The sequence below is a fragment of the Erithacus rubecula genome (assembly GCF_903797595.1).
Source record: "Erithacus rubecula genome assembly, chromosome: 1".
Taxonomy (NCBI): Eukaryota; Metazoa; Chordata; class Aves; order Passeriformes; family Muscicapidae; genus Erithacus; species Erithacus rubecula.
Window position 1 is genome coordinate 102,853,052 of NC_136658.1, and position 18,742 is coordinate 102,871,793.

At 37.7% G+C, this 18,742-nt stretch overlaps 1 protein-coding gene across 12 annotated transcripts in view; it reads right to left on the bottom strand.

The window, feature by feature from the left end:
• The window catches only part of DMD (dystrophin), a gene marked incomplete at its 3' end in the record, with an annotated part of 1,131,161 nt that overhangs the window by 897,187 nt on the left and 215,232 nt on the right, over positions 1–18,742 (bottom strand). The window contains exon 1 of one of the 12 annotated variants that reach the window (XM_079310885.1): positions 9,829–9,916. The exons of the other annotated variants lie outside the window; for them this stretch is intronic. Coding sequence (XP_079167011.1) covers positions 9,829–9,847 — 19 coding nt within the window. The 5' untranslated portion in view covers positions 9,848–9,916. Of the gene's footprint in view, positions 1–9,828; positions 9,917–18,742 lie in introns of those variants that run through there. 12 annotated transcript variants of the gene reach the window in all.

Here is an 18,742-nt window from a genome sequence, read left to right on the forward strand (position 1 = left end):
GCATGCTGACAGTTACTAATAGCAGGTGGGAATTCTCAGTCATGAAGGATGAGGACTATTCATAGCATTTAACTGTAGGCTACTCACTTCATGGGGAGAAATTATAATTAAACCATTTTACAGATCACAAGAAAGGTAAGACATGAGCATATTGAAACTTTTGATTTACAGGTTATGAAAAGTTTCTATATTTCCAGGGAGATTTTTTTTTCCTCCTCAAAAAATGCATTAACAGATATCTATCTATCTATCTATCTCTCTATCTACCTTGTTCACTTGCTCACACTCCTTGCCCTTTTTCTCCTCTTCTTCACCACTGTCAGAAAAATTATTCTGTAAACATTCAATATGCTTTTGGTACCCAATAGTCTCAGAAACAACCCAAAAAACCTACATTCACTTTAGTAAACAAGTGTTTTCAGAGAAAACATAACCGTCAGACATTTAAAAGAAAAACACAGTGCCCTTTGAAAGGTGTTAAGGTTAGGGTTACAGGAATGAGTTAAAATTCTTTGTAATATTAAGGCTGATAGCCCCAAATTAGCCCATCAGAGAATGAAAAAAAAAATACTTCAGTAATAATATTTTTTTTTTCTGGTAATACAGTCATATTTTAAATACAAGTTATTCTAATTTATTCTTCCTACACCAAAATAAGCAACACAACTAATAATACATTACACCTTGCATGAGCTATGTAATAAATTATAAATAATTAGATGCCCGAGATGCTATCTACTGATACTATTTTAATAGCAGGTGCTTATTAATCTTAGAATTCCATTCAGTAAAAATTAGTTTTTCATTTACGGCTCTAAGGATTGCTTTCAAGATTTCAAGTGAGCTGCATTGATGTTACTTTGTTTCCAAGCAGGGCATTAGAACAATAACATGAAAAGAAGAATCGTTCTTAAACAACAGTAAATTTGCATTGCCTGAAAGTGCAACATCTCTCCAAACTCTTTATTTTTTTTTCTTTTTATTTTAAATAAAATCCTAGCAGAAATTACTGAAGGAGCGCACAATTTGATTGTAGCCTCCATAAGTGATGATTGCTTTTGCAATTAGGCATAAAGACAGATTGCTTCCTTCTCATAAAGCCCTTGTTGCACACAACATAACTAATTAGTCCACTACACAGGTCTATCCGAGCACATAGAAAGAACAGTGTAATAAAGACTAATAAACAGGAAAGGAAACAAGCTCGTGCATTTTAGCAAACACTGGTAATAATAGGACATAAATCATTATTCCTGCTCTTAGAACAAAGACCAAAACCCTTATAAATTAGGTGGCTTACAAAATTCTGTCAGTTAGAGACATCTTTCATTTTTATTTCTTGAGGAAGTTTAAGTTGATTTGGTTTTATTTAATACAAAATCAGAAAACAGCACCTGAGGTTTACTTGTGCCATAGCCTGACACCAACATAACCACAAAACAGAATTCCAAACATAGAGACTGCATTGCTACCCAAGAAGAAAAATGCTATCCCTTTAGCATCTGGTACAGCATAAAGGCATTACACAGCAATTAGGTAGACTAAGGAGCAGCTGATAAGGAAACTAAAAGTAAAAGATGAAGACCTTAGTCACAGATTTCTTTCAAAACATGTTTCTTACAAAAACGTTTGCATTTTACTCTGCTCAGGATACTGATGTGGATTAGGCACCCAAGGTTCAACATCAAACAGATTAACGATGTCTGACCCTGAACATAAAGATTTACCACACACCTCCACATGCTCAGTCCTCTGTTATATAAACTCTGATGAAATTTAGATTTGTTACCTGTGCAAAGTGGCTATAGTAGGCAACCATGGAATTTGAAAAAATAATTCATAACTATTTCTCTATTTTTCAACAGCTCTAAAAACTTTCCTTAAAAATTGTCATTAATGCAAATGTCATTGACTTATTTAAAAATAAACAAGCAAACAAACCAATTAACAATCATAAGAATCACTATCATGAGAGGATTTAGTCAGGAATATTAAAATTTCATTTTCTGTGATTTTTCTATCATATTTTTTATCATTCAGTCCAGGAATAGATGTGATTCCTAAAAAGACAGTTCTTTTTCTAAGCATCTGTGTGCATAAAAGAAAAAAAGCAAAACCAAAACCAAGTATCATTTAAAGAGTCCTGTGCAAAGTTTAAGTCTCAATATAAGCACTGTAGGTAGAGCTACAGAACAGCTGAGACTGGCAGGGACCTCCCAAAGTCCAAGTTCCATCACCACAGGAGGGTTAGCAAGGGCAGATTTTCAATGCTGTGTTCAATTGGGTTTTGACCATTTCCACTGAGATTCCACAGTGCCTCTGTACAGCCCATTCTGGTGACCAGCAGCTGAGGACAAGTTCTCATTATAGCAGACCTGAATTTTCCTCTTTCCAGCCCAGATCCTTTGCCTCTTGTCCTATTGCTGTGCCCCTCTGAGAAGCCTCCCTTTTCTCTACACACCTCTGGCCAGGTAGATGGCAATCCCTCTCTTCTTTATTCCTAACCCAGCCCTTCCAGGCCACGTCCTCCAGTGCCCAAGGCTCAGGCAGCCCTGCTCTGGACTTACTCCAGTACATCTGTGTCTAAGGGGAAACCAAAAACTAGAGACATCCTTGGGGGGTCTCAGAGGTGATTTGAGAGGAGGCTCACTTTCTGATGGTGTGCTGTGTATCCACATTCATAAAACAATGCTGGCACACTACTAAAATTAAATTTTATACATTTTTCTTGTTAACTATGTCAATAAATTCTTTTTATTATTTTCCAAAAAAGCAATGGAAAAATATCATTTATAGCCAAAAAATATTATACCCTTTTTTAAAGTAGTCCTAACTGCTTCTGTAAAATACATCTGATGACTTGACAGCTCTCACTTCAGATCACCAGAACATCTACTGTGTTGTTAAAGGTAGATAAAACTTTCTACTTATGAAGGATTAGTATTGACAAGTATTTTAATAATTCAAATGATCTCAAGAGGACATTTACCACAAATGGCATTTCTTTCCCTGTCTCAATTGTATAAATTCATTTGAAAGAGAAAACAAGCTGGAAATCTAGGCAACTTCAGTTGTTTGACCCTGAAGAGCTTGCTCAGAATTTCATAAGATTATATTCCAAGTTACATTGCTCCAGTACAAAATGTTGCAAAATTTTGCCATCTGATCTTCATAAATAGTTAAGAATTAAAATATAAAAGGACTGTATTGTCACTCTACTGCAAACATACCCCACAGCAATCTCAATGACTTCTTTGAGAACACTGTTCCTTGAATCTCCTTTCATCACAGACCTCTGCTGACACTCATAGATCTAAGTGCAATGCAGCACACTAACAAGGCTTGAATTAAGTATGCAGCAAAGCTCTCTAAGATTGTGGAAATTTCATCAAGATGATAAAATATGACTCCACTAAGCTAGGGGACTTACTTCTCAGAAAAATCAACCCTGTAGGCAAAGGAAAAGCCACAAGAAATAAAGTAACTAGATATGGCTTCAAAGTCTTCAATGCTCTGAGAGCTGAGCAAGCTGACTCAAAAGATTCTCAGAATTACAGCCAAGATTTAGTTTTCCCTTTCAGAAGGTGAAGGATAAAGTAAATTATTTTCTCCCCCTACTAATACAAAATTTAATTTTGTTCCTGGAGAATATGAGAGAATCATCAAGTTTTGTGGCCAACAGTGGAAAAATTGGGAGTACTCAGATGACCCCCAAGGAAGTTCTGGGAAGTTCTTTGTCTGCCATAGCCACTCTCACCCCTCCAGCTGAATCATGCCAGGCAGCAAAGATCTGTTCCAAACCATAGACTGGAGGGATGCAGGCAGCTGTAACTAGCAATGCAATGGAGGAGCATCCTCAGACATCACTGCCCAGTCAGTGCAGACCCTTGTTGAGAAAAGAGACAGGGGGAGGACAGGGAAGAGAGGAAAAAGCTGGACCAGCCACTGACAGGATGATCCAATTTACAGCTGTTCAGAGCAGCTGCCAGAGCCTGCCTCAGTCCTGGGATGAAGAAAATGTCAGGAGAGATCACAGTCTGATTAGGGGCACCAGACTAAACCAGGAATTAATTAGATTTATATTTTTGCTTAAAGCTTTGAATTTAGAAGAGCCAGTGAATACACAATATGTTGTGCATAGGCAAATGACAAAAGTATCTGAATAACTCAAAATGACAGGAATTCTAACCATGGATGCAAGTCACCAGTGATCAGGCCCAAGGGGCTGTATTCTACCTCCACTAATTACTGATACTCCTCTCTAGAGGCAACACTTCATCAGACAAACACTTCATCAAGCAAACACAGACCCTCTTCCTGAAATATGTGAGCACTTTCAATCTTAGAACACAATTAATTCATTTCTGAATATCTTTGGACACCTCCAGATTAAGGTGGGAAAAAAAAATCCAAACAGTCTTGGGCTTTTCTCTCTTCACTGATGTAAAGATCTTTTCCTGTTAGTCTGTTTCTGTCCAGAAGCATGTATAAAAAAGTTAAACAAAACTAGCTGATATTATAAATGCGAGATTAACTCTGAAACCTGCCTCTAAACATAGTATCCTGTGACCTAGTACTACCTTGACAGAACAAAATCCTGAATGAACAGAGAGGCTTAATGTTTGTGTACTCAAAAACAACAGGTTTTTTCCAGATCTGGCAAAAAAAAAAAAAAAAAAAAAAAAAAAAGACTTTTTAGAAAAAAAAATAGCATATTTCTAGACTGTATCTTGGAATACAGTCTCTTCTTGAAGTACAAGAGATCTTGCACCAGACGTGACGTGGCTCCTAGTACTGGCAAAAAAATAAACATCTTAAACCCATGACATTAATATAGCACAGTGATGCAAAGTCTACAGGAAATGTTTTAAAGGAGAAGAAAATCTTTACTTAAGGGCATACAAGAAAAACGTTATCAAAAAGTAATGATCAAGTTGGAAAAAAAAAAAAAAGCTTCATAAAAATTCTCATTAAGTAAATAAATGAATCTTAATATGAAATAAATACTTGGGCTAGTCAGCAGCAGATTCACAACCCAGTTGTCTGGTTACTGCCCTAGCAATTGATAGACTCATTTTACCTATTATAGTCAAGCTTTCATAGTCCATTCTATCCTTATCAGTTTACCTGAAGCAGGATTTCAAGAAGCTATTCTTTTTCAAATTGTATGTTGTATTATTCATAATGTTTTCATTCCCACTAGCACTTGATGTCTCCTGATCTACACAGCACAAAACAAGCAGAAAGAATAGCCTCTGCCTGAAGTGTTTATATTTTAAATACTCCATAAAACAGAATTTGCAGCTTTATTCACTACAATGGTATAAAACTGGCATGATGGTAAATTGCCTGAACATAGTTATTTCTGCCAAAAAAAGTTAGAGAAACTATTGTTTAGCTTTGAGGTTTCTTGCCATTTCTGTGCTTTCTATAACATAGAGAAAGTTGAAAAAAAAAATAAAATTCCAGTCATTAATTTTAATAATCTTATCACACATTTTCCTCACAAATCTTGCTTACTCTCCCCTATACCATAACTTTCCGTGAAAAAGGCACAATACTCCACTGATTGTTAGGCTGGTTAAGTTGCATCTGCAAGAAATAAGAGATTGCAGAAAGTGTCTTTATTTCCCTTGTCTAAGTCTAAAGTAATTACACACTATCAGCATCACTCTATATTCCCCTAAATACATACATAAAGAAAGTACACTTTTTTAAAAACAGAAGTGAATTTCTAAAATATGTTTCTGTGTATATAAAAAATTTCAAGAGGAAGCAAAAAAAAACAAGTACTGAAGTACACCCTTGACTTTCTCTTACTTTTCAATTACAGTTTGACCTTTCCATCACAATCTTGGAGAAGCTAGTTCAGCAGTGATACAATAGCCTTTCACCCAAGCTCTGCACTGACTGTGCTTGTCTTTATGACATGACTATCTATACTGATGTTTTCTAACATGCTATGCAATCTTTTCTTCAAATTTTCTCCTTGGAATGGACATACTACTCTTTACACGAGGCTTAGATTTCAAAACAAACAATATTTTCTCCTGAAACTCTGTTTGCATCTCTCATCACTATATTTAGCTATTAAACCAGAGTAAGACACATCTTGGAATGCTTACAGCAAATTCCCTTTCATTTGGTAGGAACAGTTATTCCTGTGATTCAAAGGGATACTCTCCATCTGCCACAAAACAAGTGGCTGTTGAACACACCAAGTGCCCTAAAAAAATCAAGGCTTAGTTGTGAGCAAAGCTGAACAGTGCATTTGAGAATTATAAATTTATGATAATTTAAAGACTAATTGTTTAGGATTGGCTTAATAAAACTAAAGGAATGTAGATTTTTTTTTTTTCCCCTTTTAAATTACCTCTCAAGGCTATCTTGATTTAAGATGTACTGTGTTCAGTGTTCCACATGTGGTACACATGGGTGCTTAACAGTATATTTTTACAGAAGATTGTTGGATATTTTGGATATTGGGAAGCTAATATTGTCCTAATCCAAATACTTTCCAGTGTGATTAATCCCAATACTTTCCAGTGTGATCACAAGGGAACTTCAGGTAGGAAAGACTGTTCCTACAGGCTAACAAGTCCTAAACTAAGAACCTTTTATACAGACAACAGTGGCCAATACACTGTGCAAGAGTTAGCTCAGACAACACTTGAGCATGTGCCTGACTTTCTGCTTGGTGAATTTTCACATGGAAAGGAAAATAGACCAAAAGATGCTGCCACTCTAAAAAAAAAAATTAAATCCACAACTCAGGCTGACAAATGGCATAAGAATAGGGCAGCCTGATAAATAGAAGGTAAATAAGAAATAGCATTACAAAAGATACAAACTTACAACATATATTCAAATACTTTTAGATATTTCATGCAGTTCTGGGTTTCTGTAGATTCTCCCAACTGACCCTTCCATGCACACAGCACACCATCAACTGTAGAATTTCCTATGATGAATTCTCAATAATTTAAATGCTCTCTACAAAGTATGTTTCATTTTCCACAGAGCTAAGGAGTTGCATGTGACTGTAAGGGCTGGTTGGTATTTTCTGTAACTACTTACACAAGTGAGTTTCAATCAGATGGAAACACCTTAAACTTATTCATACAAATATACTAATAAATAAATGGGACTTCTCACTTTCCCAATTCAATTATTCAAGTTAAGAAGCTAATCTACTAATGCACCTGCAGTTCAGGAAACAAGATATCAATGCTGATTTCTTGCTTGGACTTGCTGGTTGAAAGAGCTTATTGCTCTCTATTGCCTGATATTTGAGCCTAGTAAGTCTATCCAGGTAATATCATCAGGCTACATAGCACAACAATAGTTAAGCAAAGCAAATATTCCCCCAGGCATATTTCTATATTTCCTTTTATTTTTTTTTTAATTTATTGAAACCTTAGAATACTATTTGCATTCAAAAATCAATAAGCAATTACTTTTTATTTGAAAAACAAAGTCTTTATGCATTCTTAGTTAAAAAGGAAGAGCCCAAAGTCCGTCCAACTACATGGAAAAAATTATCTTTTTTTTTTTTTTTTTAATATCCAATTTCCCTTTTGGATGTTTATAACTGGTTGCATACCCAGTGTTCTAAAAAGGAGAACAAACAACTATGTCAACCCAGCTAAAGGCAGCTATGGAAACATTCACATGGGAAAAATACTTCCCATGCAACCAAAAAAGAAAAGTAAAAACCAATCCATAACTCCTTAAGCCATCCATTTCACTGTTGTTGAATAAATAGTGCCTAGTTTTCTGTTGCTTTTGCTGAGATGCCAGGCAGCCACATTACCTTTGATCTATTTCTGTTCAAGTTACATAGAGAAGTGTCTGAAACAATGATAATGTGCACTGTTGATGCAGGAACAGTAGTAGATTATATAGCAAGGTATATCTTATTGGCTAAAAATAGAGGTTGTGCAGACAGGATGTCCTGAAGAGTAGCACAGAGCATGGGATTCTGTCACTGTTAAAAGCTGAATGATTTTTATGGTATTTATAAGCCCCTGAATTCAATTTGCTGTTTGCTCATTTGATATATCACTCCTCACAAAAAAAAAAGATCTATATGGAAGAATAATAAACATGTTATTTCATGCTGCAAAAAAGCGAGATTTTGTTTTGAAATACAAGCAGTCTCATGGACAGAAAATATTTGTTCTTTTACGAGCTATTTTTCAAAGCTCTTAAGAGGTTACAGTAAAATCTTAGAGGAAAAGGACACACACTCACCTACCAGATCAGATTGTGTTTGCCTACTCAGATTTCTCTAATGTATCATGATCAATCAACAAGAAGATCAACTTAATTGTCCTAACTGCATATTTTATGAACTGTGACAAGTTTGTTATAACTCATTTGCTCTAAACTTTTCTTCTGAGATTGTGAAAGTACCAAGAGATAAACTCAGCAATGTCAACAAGCTCAATGGCATAGTTCAAGCTGTGAAGGTTCAATAAATAGGTCTGTAAACATTGCAAATCAACAAAGCTTTTGATGAAATGTCAAGCAAGACAGAGCTTAGCTATATTCAGCTCAGCTTGAACTCATAAACCATTAACTGGCCTCTGTAGTTTCCACAGAAATGTGCATTATGGATAAAGAATAAATATTGAAATAGAAATTAAAACAAAATCTTTTTTTTTTCTTTAAGAGACAAGATTAATTAAAGCTATGTAATAACCGTAAATGGTATTTTAATTACTCCAATAAAGACAGATTTAGAAAAAGAGAAAATATGAAAATGCTACCCATTCTTACAATGGAGCAACCATTATTTCATGCCTTCAAGTAAGGAAAGGATGCAAAACATAGAAATAGAAAACAAAATTAATTTTTAAATACCCTGAAGATATTTCAACTTTGAACCATTGCAAAAATCTGGTTTTTCCTGCATGAAACAAAGAATATTTTTTGCTTCAGAGAAAATACATATTTTTGCCTTCAATTTTAGGAGGAAGAATAGAATAAAATTAGTTACAATGCATCAAGGTACCTATTTATAACAGAAAATAGGATTATTTTTTTTTCACTCAAGTGGAGCATTGTATTAAATATATACAGCCAAATATTCTCTCAAGATCTATTTCCAAAAGTCTTGAAAGTTATGAAGTTACTTTAGCTCTTTTTCAGTAGCAATCCTCTGTAGACGTCCATGTAATTATCCTAGACTGAATGCAAGGTTGTTTCTGCCCGATGGCCCAGTTTCCAAGCTATTTCTATATCATCAGTTGAGTAATTCATTTGACCATGTCCAAATTTGTTTGCAGTAAACTTTTTGCCTACTGTCTTCATAATGAAAAGTTTATTTAGCAAAACCATTAAATCCTCTTTGATCAGCTAACATCTATTACCCATAACTGTGCCAACCCTCTGGTATTGCCATTGAACACATTGCACTTCCCCTCCCACCGGCGGGAGGGGAAAAAAAAATAAAAATCAGTTTAACCTAATCAGAGACTTACTACATACAAAAGTTTGTTTGTTTCCCTTTCTTTACTAACACCCTGTTGATACTCTCCAGCCAGGTTTGGACGATTTATAAATAAAAGTTACGGGTATCAGGCAGAAGGGAGCGGGTGCTCCGGCGGGGCCGGGGTCACTCGCCTCCCACGAGCCCCACCTGCCCTTGGGCTCGGAGCTGGCACAGGAACTTCCCCGACCCCCGAGCGCAGCAGGCAGCGCCCAGCAGCCCCAGGATCCCGGCAGGCAGCCGACTGACTGACCTAAATGCCGTCATTAGGGTTGCGTTCCCGCTGCTTTTCACTCTCTGAATACTCCTTGTATTCATTTACAGCCGGTACTCACCCGAGGCATCCCCAAGCATCGCCGGCACTGCGGTGTCTTGCTACCTTCGTGGGGAAGCGGTCAGTGGATTTCCCCGTGGGTACTTCTCTCTAACACATTCTCCAAAGTAGGAGAAACCTGCAGGGAGACTCATTGCCAGGTGCAGGTAAGGCACGCCTGCAATCGCCCTCCAGTTTCACAGGCACAAAAAGAGCACCCCCTTCTCAGCAGCCGACGGGAGAATTACAGCCAATTTTGTTTTCTTAAACAGCAGCGAGGTACTCCCCCAAGGTGCACAGGCAGCCTGTGCTGCGCTCCCTCCCTCCTCGCTGAAATGGTTTCTCCCTCCACAGGCTCAATCTACCTGATTATGTTCTCTCCTAATCAGTAATCTTAGTTTCCCCAGCAGTAGCGGCCCTCCTCGCCCACCCAGGATTTCTGGAGGGCAAGCTGCAGAAGCGGGGCAGAGCACTCCGGGGACACAGGGCAAGGTAGCAACATTTTGGAAGCACTTGTATTTCTGTCTGCTTTTTGTTTGAACACTGGAGCACAGTCTTCGCCTGTCTGAGAGAGAGATTATGCTTCCTGCTTTTACAATCCTATTCAAATAAGCTTAAAATCCCTAAGAGAAAAAAAAGGCTACCTACTTCATCAAGCAAGAACTGCTTTTCAGTGCAGTTTTTTTTTTTTTTTTGTGCATCCTTTCCCTAAAACTAGCTTGTATCTCTTTCAAATGTAACAGTATATATGCACCTGCAGTATATTCTTCCTTATCTCTAGTCAACAAATAAAGTAAAAAAGGTATGATTTCCTTCCCCTCATGTTTCTTCTTTTGTAAACTAAAAAACAGGAAGAATGAGTACACATTACCACAACCAACTTCAACATAATCTGTCTTTCAACAGGCATGCTTGCTATAAGCCTGAAAAGGTACTTTGGGTTTTGTTTGTTTGAGTTTTTTTTTGTTTTTTTTTTAATAAGTAGGGAGGATGGTACAGACAAAAAGAATCTTCCTCTTTTTGTCCTGATTATTCCAGTTAACCTGATTATTGTGTTATTAACTGTTATTCTCCCGTAAATCTCTTCTAATCCCAGTTTAGAGACTATATCAGAATTAATTAAAAATTTCCTTTAGTAGTTAACAGGATAGTCTAAAAACATTTGTGGAGAGAAAGCAAATGGCAAAGCATGGATCAAAGGACAATTTACAGCAGAATTTTAAGCAGGCTGTAGAGCACAGTTAGACTGTGGTCTGTCAGACACAGCCATATAAAAGCATGACAGCAAAGAGGTAGGAGATGTGGAGACACGAAATAGTAGGACCACTCCATCTCAGGACAGTGTGGTATCAATTAAAACACTGAATATCCCTAAAGTCTGGTGATTTAATAGCTAAGAAAAACTGTCTTTTGTAGGCAGTGTAAGTAGACTTATGGTACAGTTTAGAATCTGCATTCAAAGAAATAATAAGAATTAGTATTCCTTTGACATCAGACCAAATTTAAAACAAATTATCACAAACTATGCAGCAGTCTCCTCACAAAAGCTAAAGCTTCAAATTTGCCATCCAAAGAAAGAGTATCTCTTCATTCACTGTAACAATCCATTCAACTGAAACTTAAGGTCATTCCATGTCCTATTCAGGGTTGTACACTGAATCAAGATTTACCATCTATGACAAGAGACTAGAAGGTTACTTGAAAGTAATTTTCAGTTAAACTTGTTAGATTAAACAACTAGAACTACTGAATTGGTTATGGGAGGACAACAGCTAAAACTTATTAATTGAATGCACAAGATAATAGAGCATCTAGACATGTTCTCAATTCCTTCAGCAGAGCTGAGCACACCAAAATATGGAGTTGCCACACTTCTGGAAGTCTCAGAAATGCTATTTCAAGCCTCCTTTTTGAGCAAAAGAGGTCATGTGTTTTCTTTCTCTTTCTCCTGTTATTCAAACAAAATTCAGCATAAACTGTGCATGACTGAACATGTATATGATAGCAAGCACTACTATAACACAGTAAAATTTATAAGGAAGTAGAAATAGGGGTGCTATAAGCATTTCCACAATATAGTTATTTATTCATTATAATTCTGATAACAGGGAAGCCTCTGTTGCAACCATGTATTGGAGAAACAAGTAGTCTAGAAAGACAGGACCACAATGTCTGTTCTCAAGACCTTAAAACTTTGACGAATGTGCAATAAGCATGAAAAGCAACCAATAAATAAGAGAATAAAAAAACCCAACAAACACACTCAGCTACATAAATTAATCAGCAACAACAAAATAACGGTTAGAGAGCATAGAGGAGTTTAGAATGAGCCAGAGAACATTGCTTGCTTTCTTAATTGTATTCCATTACTCTGCAGTAGAACAGGCCTCATGTAGTAAAGACTTTGTCAAAATACTAATTCAATAGAAATAGTAATTTTTCATCTTTCATGTTTGTTTGGCATTTATAAAAATAATTTCTGTTCTTTTTTTCCCCAAGATCCACAGGAGGGGTATTATTGGTTGATGTGAGCAAAAATACCGCTAAATGTCCAAGCACCACTGCTTAGGTATGCTTAAACCTAGACAACATTATTGCTATTCAAAATTGGAGTGCTTTCTGTGAAAGAAGGCAATTTATTTTTAAAGACTGCTTACAGACTGTAATTCTACCTGGACTAATGGCAAGAAAGTCCACAACTTTCTTTTTAATCACATCCAAAAGGAGTATAAAACTACTCTGTCACACACAATCCTTCATGTCATCTGTGAAATGTTCCTCATCCGGTGAGACAAATAAGTCTAAAATCATACACCACAACTTAGCTTCAGACTCTTCCCCAGTACAGCACTCCTAAAATCACAGGATGTTCTGATTTGCAAGGGACCCACAAGGTTCATGGAGACCAACTCCTGGCCCTGCACAGGACAGCCCAAGAATCACCCTGTGCCTGAGCACATTGTGCAGATGCTCTTTGAGCTCTCAGGCTGGTGCTGTCAGCACTGCCCTGGGGAGCTGTTCCAGTGCCAGCCACCCTCTGGGGGAAGAAGCTGCTCCTGATATCCATCCTAAACCTGCCCTGACACAACTTCAGGCCATTCCCTTGGACCTGTCACTGTCACCCCAGAGCAGAGATCAATGTCTGCCCCTCCTCTGCCCCTCACAGGAATTTGTGACTGCACTGAGCTCTCTCCTCAGTCTCCTCCCTGCTGAACAAACCCAGTGCCCTCAGCCCCTCCTCACACGGCTTCACCTCCAGACCCTTCACCATCCTCATTGCCCTCCTTTGGGTGTTCTTTAACATCTTAATGTCTTTTTTATCCCCTGGCCCCCCAGACTGCCCCAGCAGTCGGTGAGGCTGCCCCAGCCCAGAGCAGAGCAGGGCAATCCCTCCCTTGCCCTTCTGGCCATGCTGGGCTGGTGCCCAGGACACGCTTGGCCCTCCTGGCTGCCAGGGCCCTGCTGGCTCAGATTCAATTTCCATCACCAGGACCCCCAGGGCCTTTCCCTGCTGCTGCTCTCAGCCTCTCATTGCCCAGCCTGTCCTTACACCCAGGGCTGCCCCATCCCAGGTGCAGAATGCAGCACTTTCCCTTGTTGAATGTCACACTGTTGGTGACTGTCCAGGCCTCTCATTTGTGGAGGTCTCTGCAGGGCCTGCCTGCTTCAGGGAGCCAGCAGCTCCTCCCAGTTCTGTATCACTGCAAACCTGCTCAGTGTCCCCTCCAGTCCTGTGTTCCAGTGCTTTGTGAAGATGTTGAAGAGCACAAGGCTGAGGGTGGAGCCCTTCAGAACCCCACTAGAGACATGTCGCTCTGGAGAGTCATATCTCATTGACACCAATTCTCATTCTCCTACACCACCCTCCTCAGGGGCTGGAAGAACCATTCAGAGCTCTCAAGGACCATTCCTCCCAAATCCCTTCACCAGCTCCTCACCTTGCCCACCACACTCTCTTCCTTTTTCACACAATGTTGAAGCTTCTGTACCCACCACTACCAGAAGGGGTTGACATGGAGGAGAGTTACATGGAGCAGCTGTGCTATATATCCACTTAGGAACCAGAAGCTGGGAATTCAGCCAATGAAAAGTAAATGAAATGTGGGTGGTTTGGTATCAGAGCAGAGACATTGTTTATCTTTGTCGGCCTAAATACTTTGGAACACAAGAGAGATACTTCCATGTTTTTCAAAGACCAAAAAACCCCCAAATTTATACACAGAGTAGTTTTTACAAACTGCTTGTTGAGAAGAAGCCTTCTATGAGGAAACCTGCTATGCTCTTCTGTAGCGGAGAGCTGTTAGTACTGAATGAGTTTATTCAGAGAGATACATGTTTTCCTCACTGTAATGGTATTTGATAATCTGGGATTAGAAAAAGAATAGCTAGAGGGAAAAAGTAACCAAAAATAAAATTAAAAAAAAGCCTCAAACAAAAACAAAAAGGCTTTCATAAAGAATAATTTTATAAAAAAACAGGCAAAACCCTGATTTTGCTGAGGTAAAAGGCAAAACTTCACTAGATTCAAGATCTAAAGTCAACATCTGCTCTATTTAGTATCACATTATGGAGGGACATAGCTGTTCATTTGTACTGGGCTCGAGAGGCCTTGCAGAACATTCAGAGCATGGCCCTTTATTTTCCTATAAATGTAGACACAAACTTATCCTGAATCATCCTATATTTTCTCACACTTTTGTATACTTTAAATATATATAGACAGTGTGTGTGTGTGCGTGTAGGTATACAGAATTTAAATGTATTCTTATATTTCAAGGTTAGGAGTGGGTGTGTATATATTTTTGACCCACAAATTTTTCATCAACTTCTCCCCCATTTTTATACTTCTGTCTCACCTTTTTTCTTGCCAGTATTACCAAGTGATAACAGCCTATCAAGCAATCACACAGCTTTTAAAAGTGTTTTCTTAAAAGTTACTAGTTATAATGATATTTTTATCTTTTTTCCAAAAAAGAAGGTATGAGAGGAGAAAAAGAAGATCATTACTTGCAGGCCTGAAAACACCTCAAATGAGGCAAAATATATCTCCTTACATCAAGTTGCTGCAATTTTTTCATTTTCAATTCCTTTATACATTCACAGGTTGGACTACCTGCTGATATTCTATGTAAGACTAACCCAAATGTGTCTATTCATTCTAATGTCTTGAGTTAGTAAAGGATTGCCTCATTAGATAAGGAAATCAAAGGTGTACGTTTTGCCATATAGTTTTAATAAAGCATAAGAAAATAACCTATCTCTTGGAAAGGTTGTTATCCACCCCAAGTTGGATGATGACAGGTGTTATGTGTCAGTGAGCCATTACTGCGCTGCCCACTGTAATCTGTCTGAAAAGTAATGTATACATATATGAGAAATAAAACTGTGGAATCAGGGATGTTTCCCTGAGTAATATACCTAAAATTTAAGTTGTTATAAAGATGTGTTAGATGCAAATTCCTTTCCAAAATTACTTCATCATTATAATTACATGCATTCTGACTCAGTTTCTCAGAATTACTCAAGGACTGCTGTTACTGTAGCAATATGATGACTACTTGCTTGAATGAAGATAAAAAGCAGTTTCTGCCCTGGAAGACTATACATACAGAATTTAAACTGCACACATAGGCACTGAAGATATTACCAGATATAGTATAACATACTGAAGCTTGTCCAATTTTCAGCCAGCATTGTGATAAAGTAAAAGAAACATTATTAAATCCTTATCTTCATGCGAACCCTCTCTCAAAGACCAAACAGACTTCCCAGGGTACTGAACTACCAAAGAAGTCAACCTTATCTACAGAAAACTGTCAGAAAATCTTGAGATCCAAATGCTGTTTGCTGGATGTAATGATTTCTGATAATTTTATAAACTGCAGTTTCACTGAGATCTTTAATCACAATTTGCTTGAAAATGATGTTTCTGTGGAGTTTGGATAACATCATAATTAGGAAAGCTATACAGTAAGAATTACACAAAGTATTCCAGCCCCTGCTTTCTCTTGTGAGGCTTTTCTATTGTCACAGAGATCCCCAGCCTTCTGCAGGGCAGTCCCTATTGTCACTCTCTTCTCCTTCACCTCATTTCCTTCCTTAACTTTTGACCCAGTTACATTTATTTTTCCCTTTCAGCACTGTAGGGAAGCATCTGGGACGGCTTCCAAGTGTAGCCACCACCTCAGCCTGAGCACGCCTCGAGGAATCTGCATCGCTCTGTCCTTCACACACTGCCCACTCTCCACTGCCTTCCTCTATCCAGCAACCAGCAACAGGGTTTTGAGTGCTCTCAGACTATGTCAGGATTTGATTTCAGCTGAATGGCTTTGGCATGGTAAGTGTTAAACCAGACCCTTCACAAAGATAGGCTTGTGCTGCAAAAATCCTTGGGAAGCCTTGATGACTGGGTCTCCTTTTCCAGAACTCCCCTCACGTCTTAGAAAAGAGAAGCAAGCTGTAAATCCCATGCAATTGAGTCAAGAAAAGCACATTAGCTTCCCCATAAAATTCAGCTTTTTTTTTTTTTTTTTTTTTCTGTATGCCTTTGGAAATACAGAGCCCTTAATTTCCTTCTTGATTTTTGGTCTTGATTTCTTCTCCTGATCTTGTATCATCTGACTGAAAGTCCTGTTTATTTTATACTCCCATTGTGTGGTGTGCTTTTACCTTGATAAAAATGATCATGTCTACAAGATAATTAGCTAACACTTATATTCAGTTTTTAGTAATGCTTATTTGGTCAAACTCACTTATTAAAGAAGGAAAACTGTTACTACAGTAACAGGAAAATAAAACAAAAAATATCCCCAAAAGCAAAATTACAGGCACACAAAAAGTAGTGAGTAGGACATCTCCAGAAGAACATTACTGATCTATTCTGGAGAACTTGTTTGATTCTAAATCACAGTTTGTCTTGACCATTTTTTTCCAAGTTGTTTTTCTCAGGTATGAATCCCCTCATCTTTTGAAATCTTATATGATCAAATTTGCCAAAATAGTTCTAGTCTGCAGTAAACCAAAACCTTTTTAACATATATCTTGCTGATAAGGCCTAATCCAGTAAAACTGACCATTAAGATCAGTGTAAATTGAATTGCTGTCTTGGACTTGCTGATAATTGCTTGAAATACCAATAAATATGGGGTTTTCAAACAGAATGAGTTATGGTGCTCAACACTGTCCCTATTATTCCTCTCCTGGTTACTCCCAATCTTCAAAATGTCACAGGAATTACACAATAATCTGCTCGAGAATTTTTGTCAGAGATCTGTTGTTTTTATCCCAATTAATTAAACATTCCTGAGCCTGTGTGCAGAAAGAAAGTAGCAAATGTTCAGAATGATAACACAAACTGACATAGCATCTAAGACATGACCTGAAAAATACACGAAACTTTCATTACTTCAGTTGCAATTACATAAAAAATAATGCAGACACTGGACCTGAATCCATGTTCAGAAGAGTTCATTAAAACAAAACCAGAACTTGATCTGAATTATGAAGGTTTTTTTTTTCCTTTTTGCTGTTGTTTTTGTTTCTGGTTGTGGGTTTGGTTTCTTGGTTTGTTTTTTTTTTTTTTTTTTTTTCCTATCCAAAGGATGGGAGCAGTTATTTTTATACTGCAGAGGCTGAAACTTCAATACTGTGCTCAGTTTTGGGCCACTCACTACAAGAAAGATATTGAGGCACTGAAACCTGTCCAGAGAATGGCAGTGGGACTGGGCAAGGGTCTGAAGCACTCATCTGATGAGGAGCAGCTGAGGTTGTTTAGCCTGGAGGAAAGGAGGCTCAGGGGGTTGTGGTGAGGTGGGGATTGGTCTTTTTCCTAGGCAACAAGTGACAGGACAAAACAGCCTCAACCTGTGCCAGAGAGGACTTAGACTGGATGTTAAGAAAAATTTCTTCACAGAAAGGTTTATAAAGCACTGGATTTGACTCTCCAGGGGAGTGGTAGCATCACCTTCCATGGAACTGTTCAGAAAATGTGTGGATATGGCATGTATGGACATGGTTTAATGGTAAACATGGTGGTGGTCCTAGTTTGAGGATCGGACTTGGTAATCTTGAAGATCTTTTCCAGCCTTAACCATTCTATGATTCTAGAAATGATTACTTCCAATTTGTTGAATATTAATTATCTTTAAAAATAAATTAAATCTCTGGAATTATGCACATGGTAATGAATTCTGTCATTTTCACAATAATTGAGACTTTGATCCTATGCTGTGACCCCTCTGGTTTAGCTGGATCTCCTCAATAGCAAAAGACAAAGATGGAAATGTGTCTTATTTTGACCCTTTTTGATTGCTTACTATTTTACCCAGGCTAAGACACCGTTAACAGGAAATTACTGTCTGAAAAGATCCAGGTTGAAAGAAATCAGTAATAACGGGCAGCCGACAATGCAGCAAAAGAAAATACATAATGATAGCAAGAGCAAGCTGGACTTGTTCAGAATAACAACTATACATTTTTAAGCGTGAACAATTCCAAAGAAATATTTCTGTTTCTGATGTTCTCTCCAGATCTTTAAGGCATGATCCTACCAATTCCTGAAAGAAAAACTCTAAGTCAAAACTGTGTGTAAGGTACCAGAGCTAAAGGAAATGTTAGAGAAAAGTCAGTTTAATCTCAATGGTCCCTTTGAACTCTGAGGAATCAGCTCCATTGCAATTTTCACTTGACCTTGGTTGTTATCTTTACTCCTCTGCATATTCAATGAATTAACAGAATACTTGTTGCATAATTTCTAAATAGCCTGAGATTGATAGAGGTCCATTTAATCTTCAAGTTGAATTTTACTCTAATTAACGAAGTCTCACTTTTTTTGGACACAAGTCTAGACTGAGAAGTTGCATTTTGGAGTTGATCAACTGGAGTAAGCACATTTGAAAATACACAGATAGCCAAACCTTATAAACCTAAAACTTTGT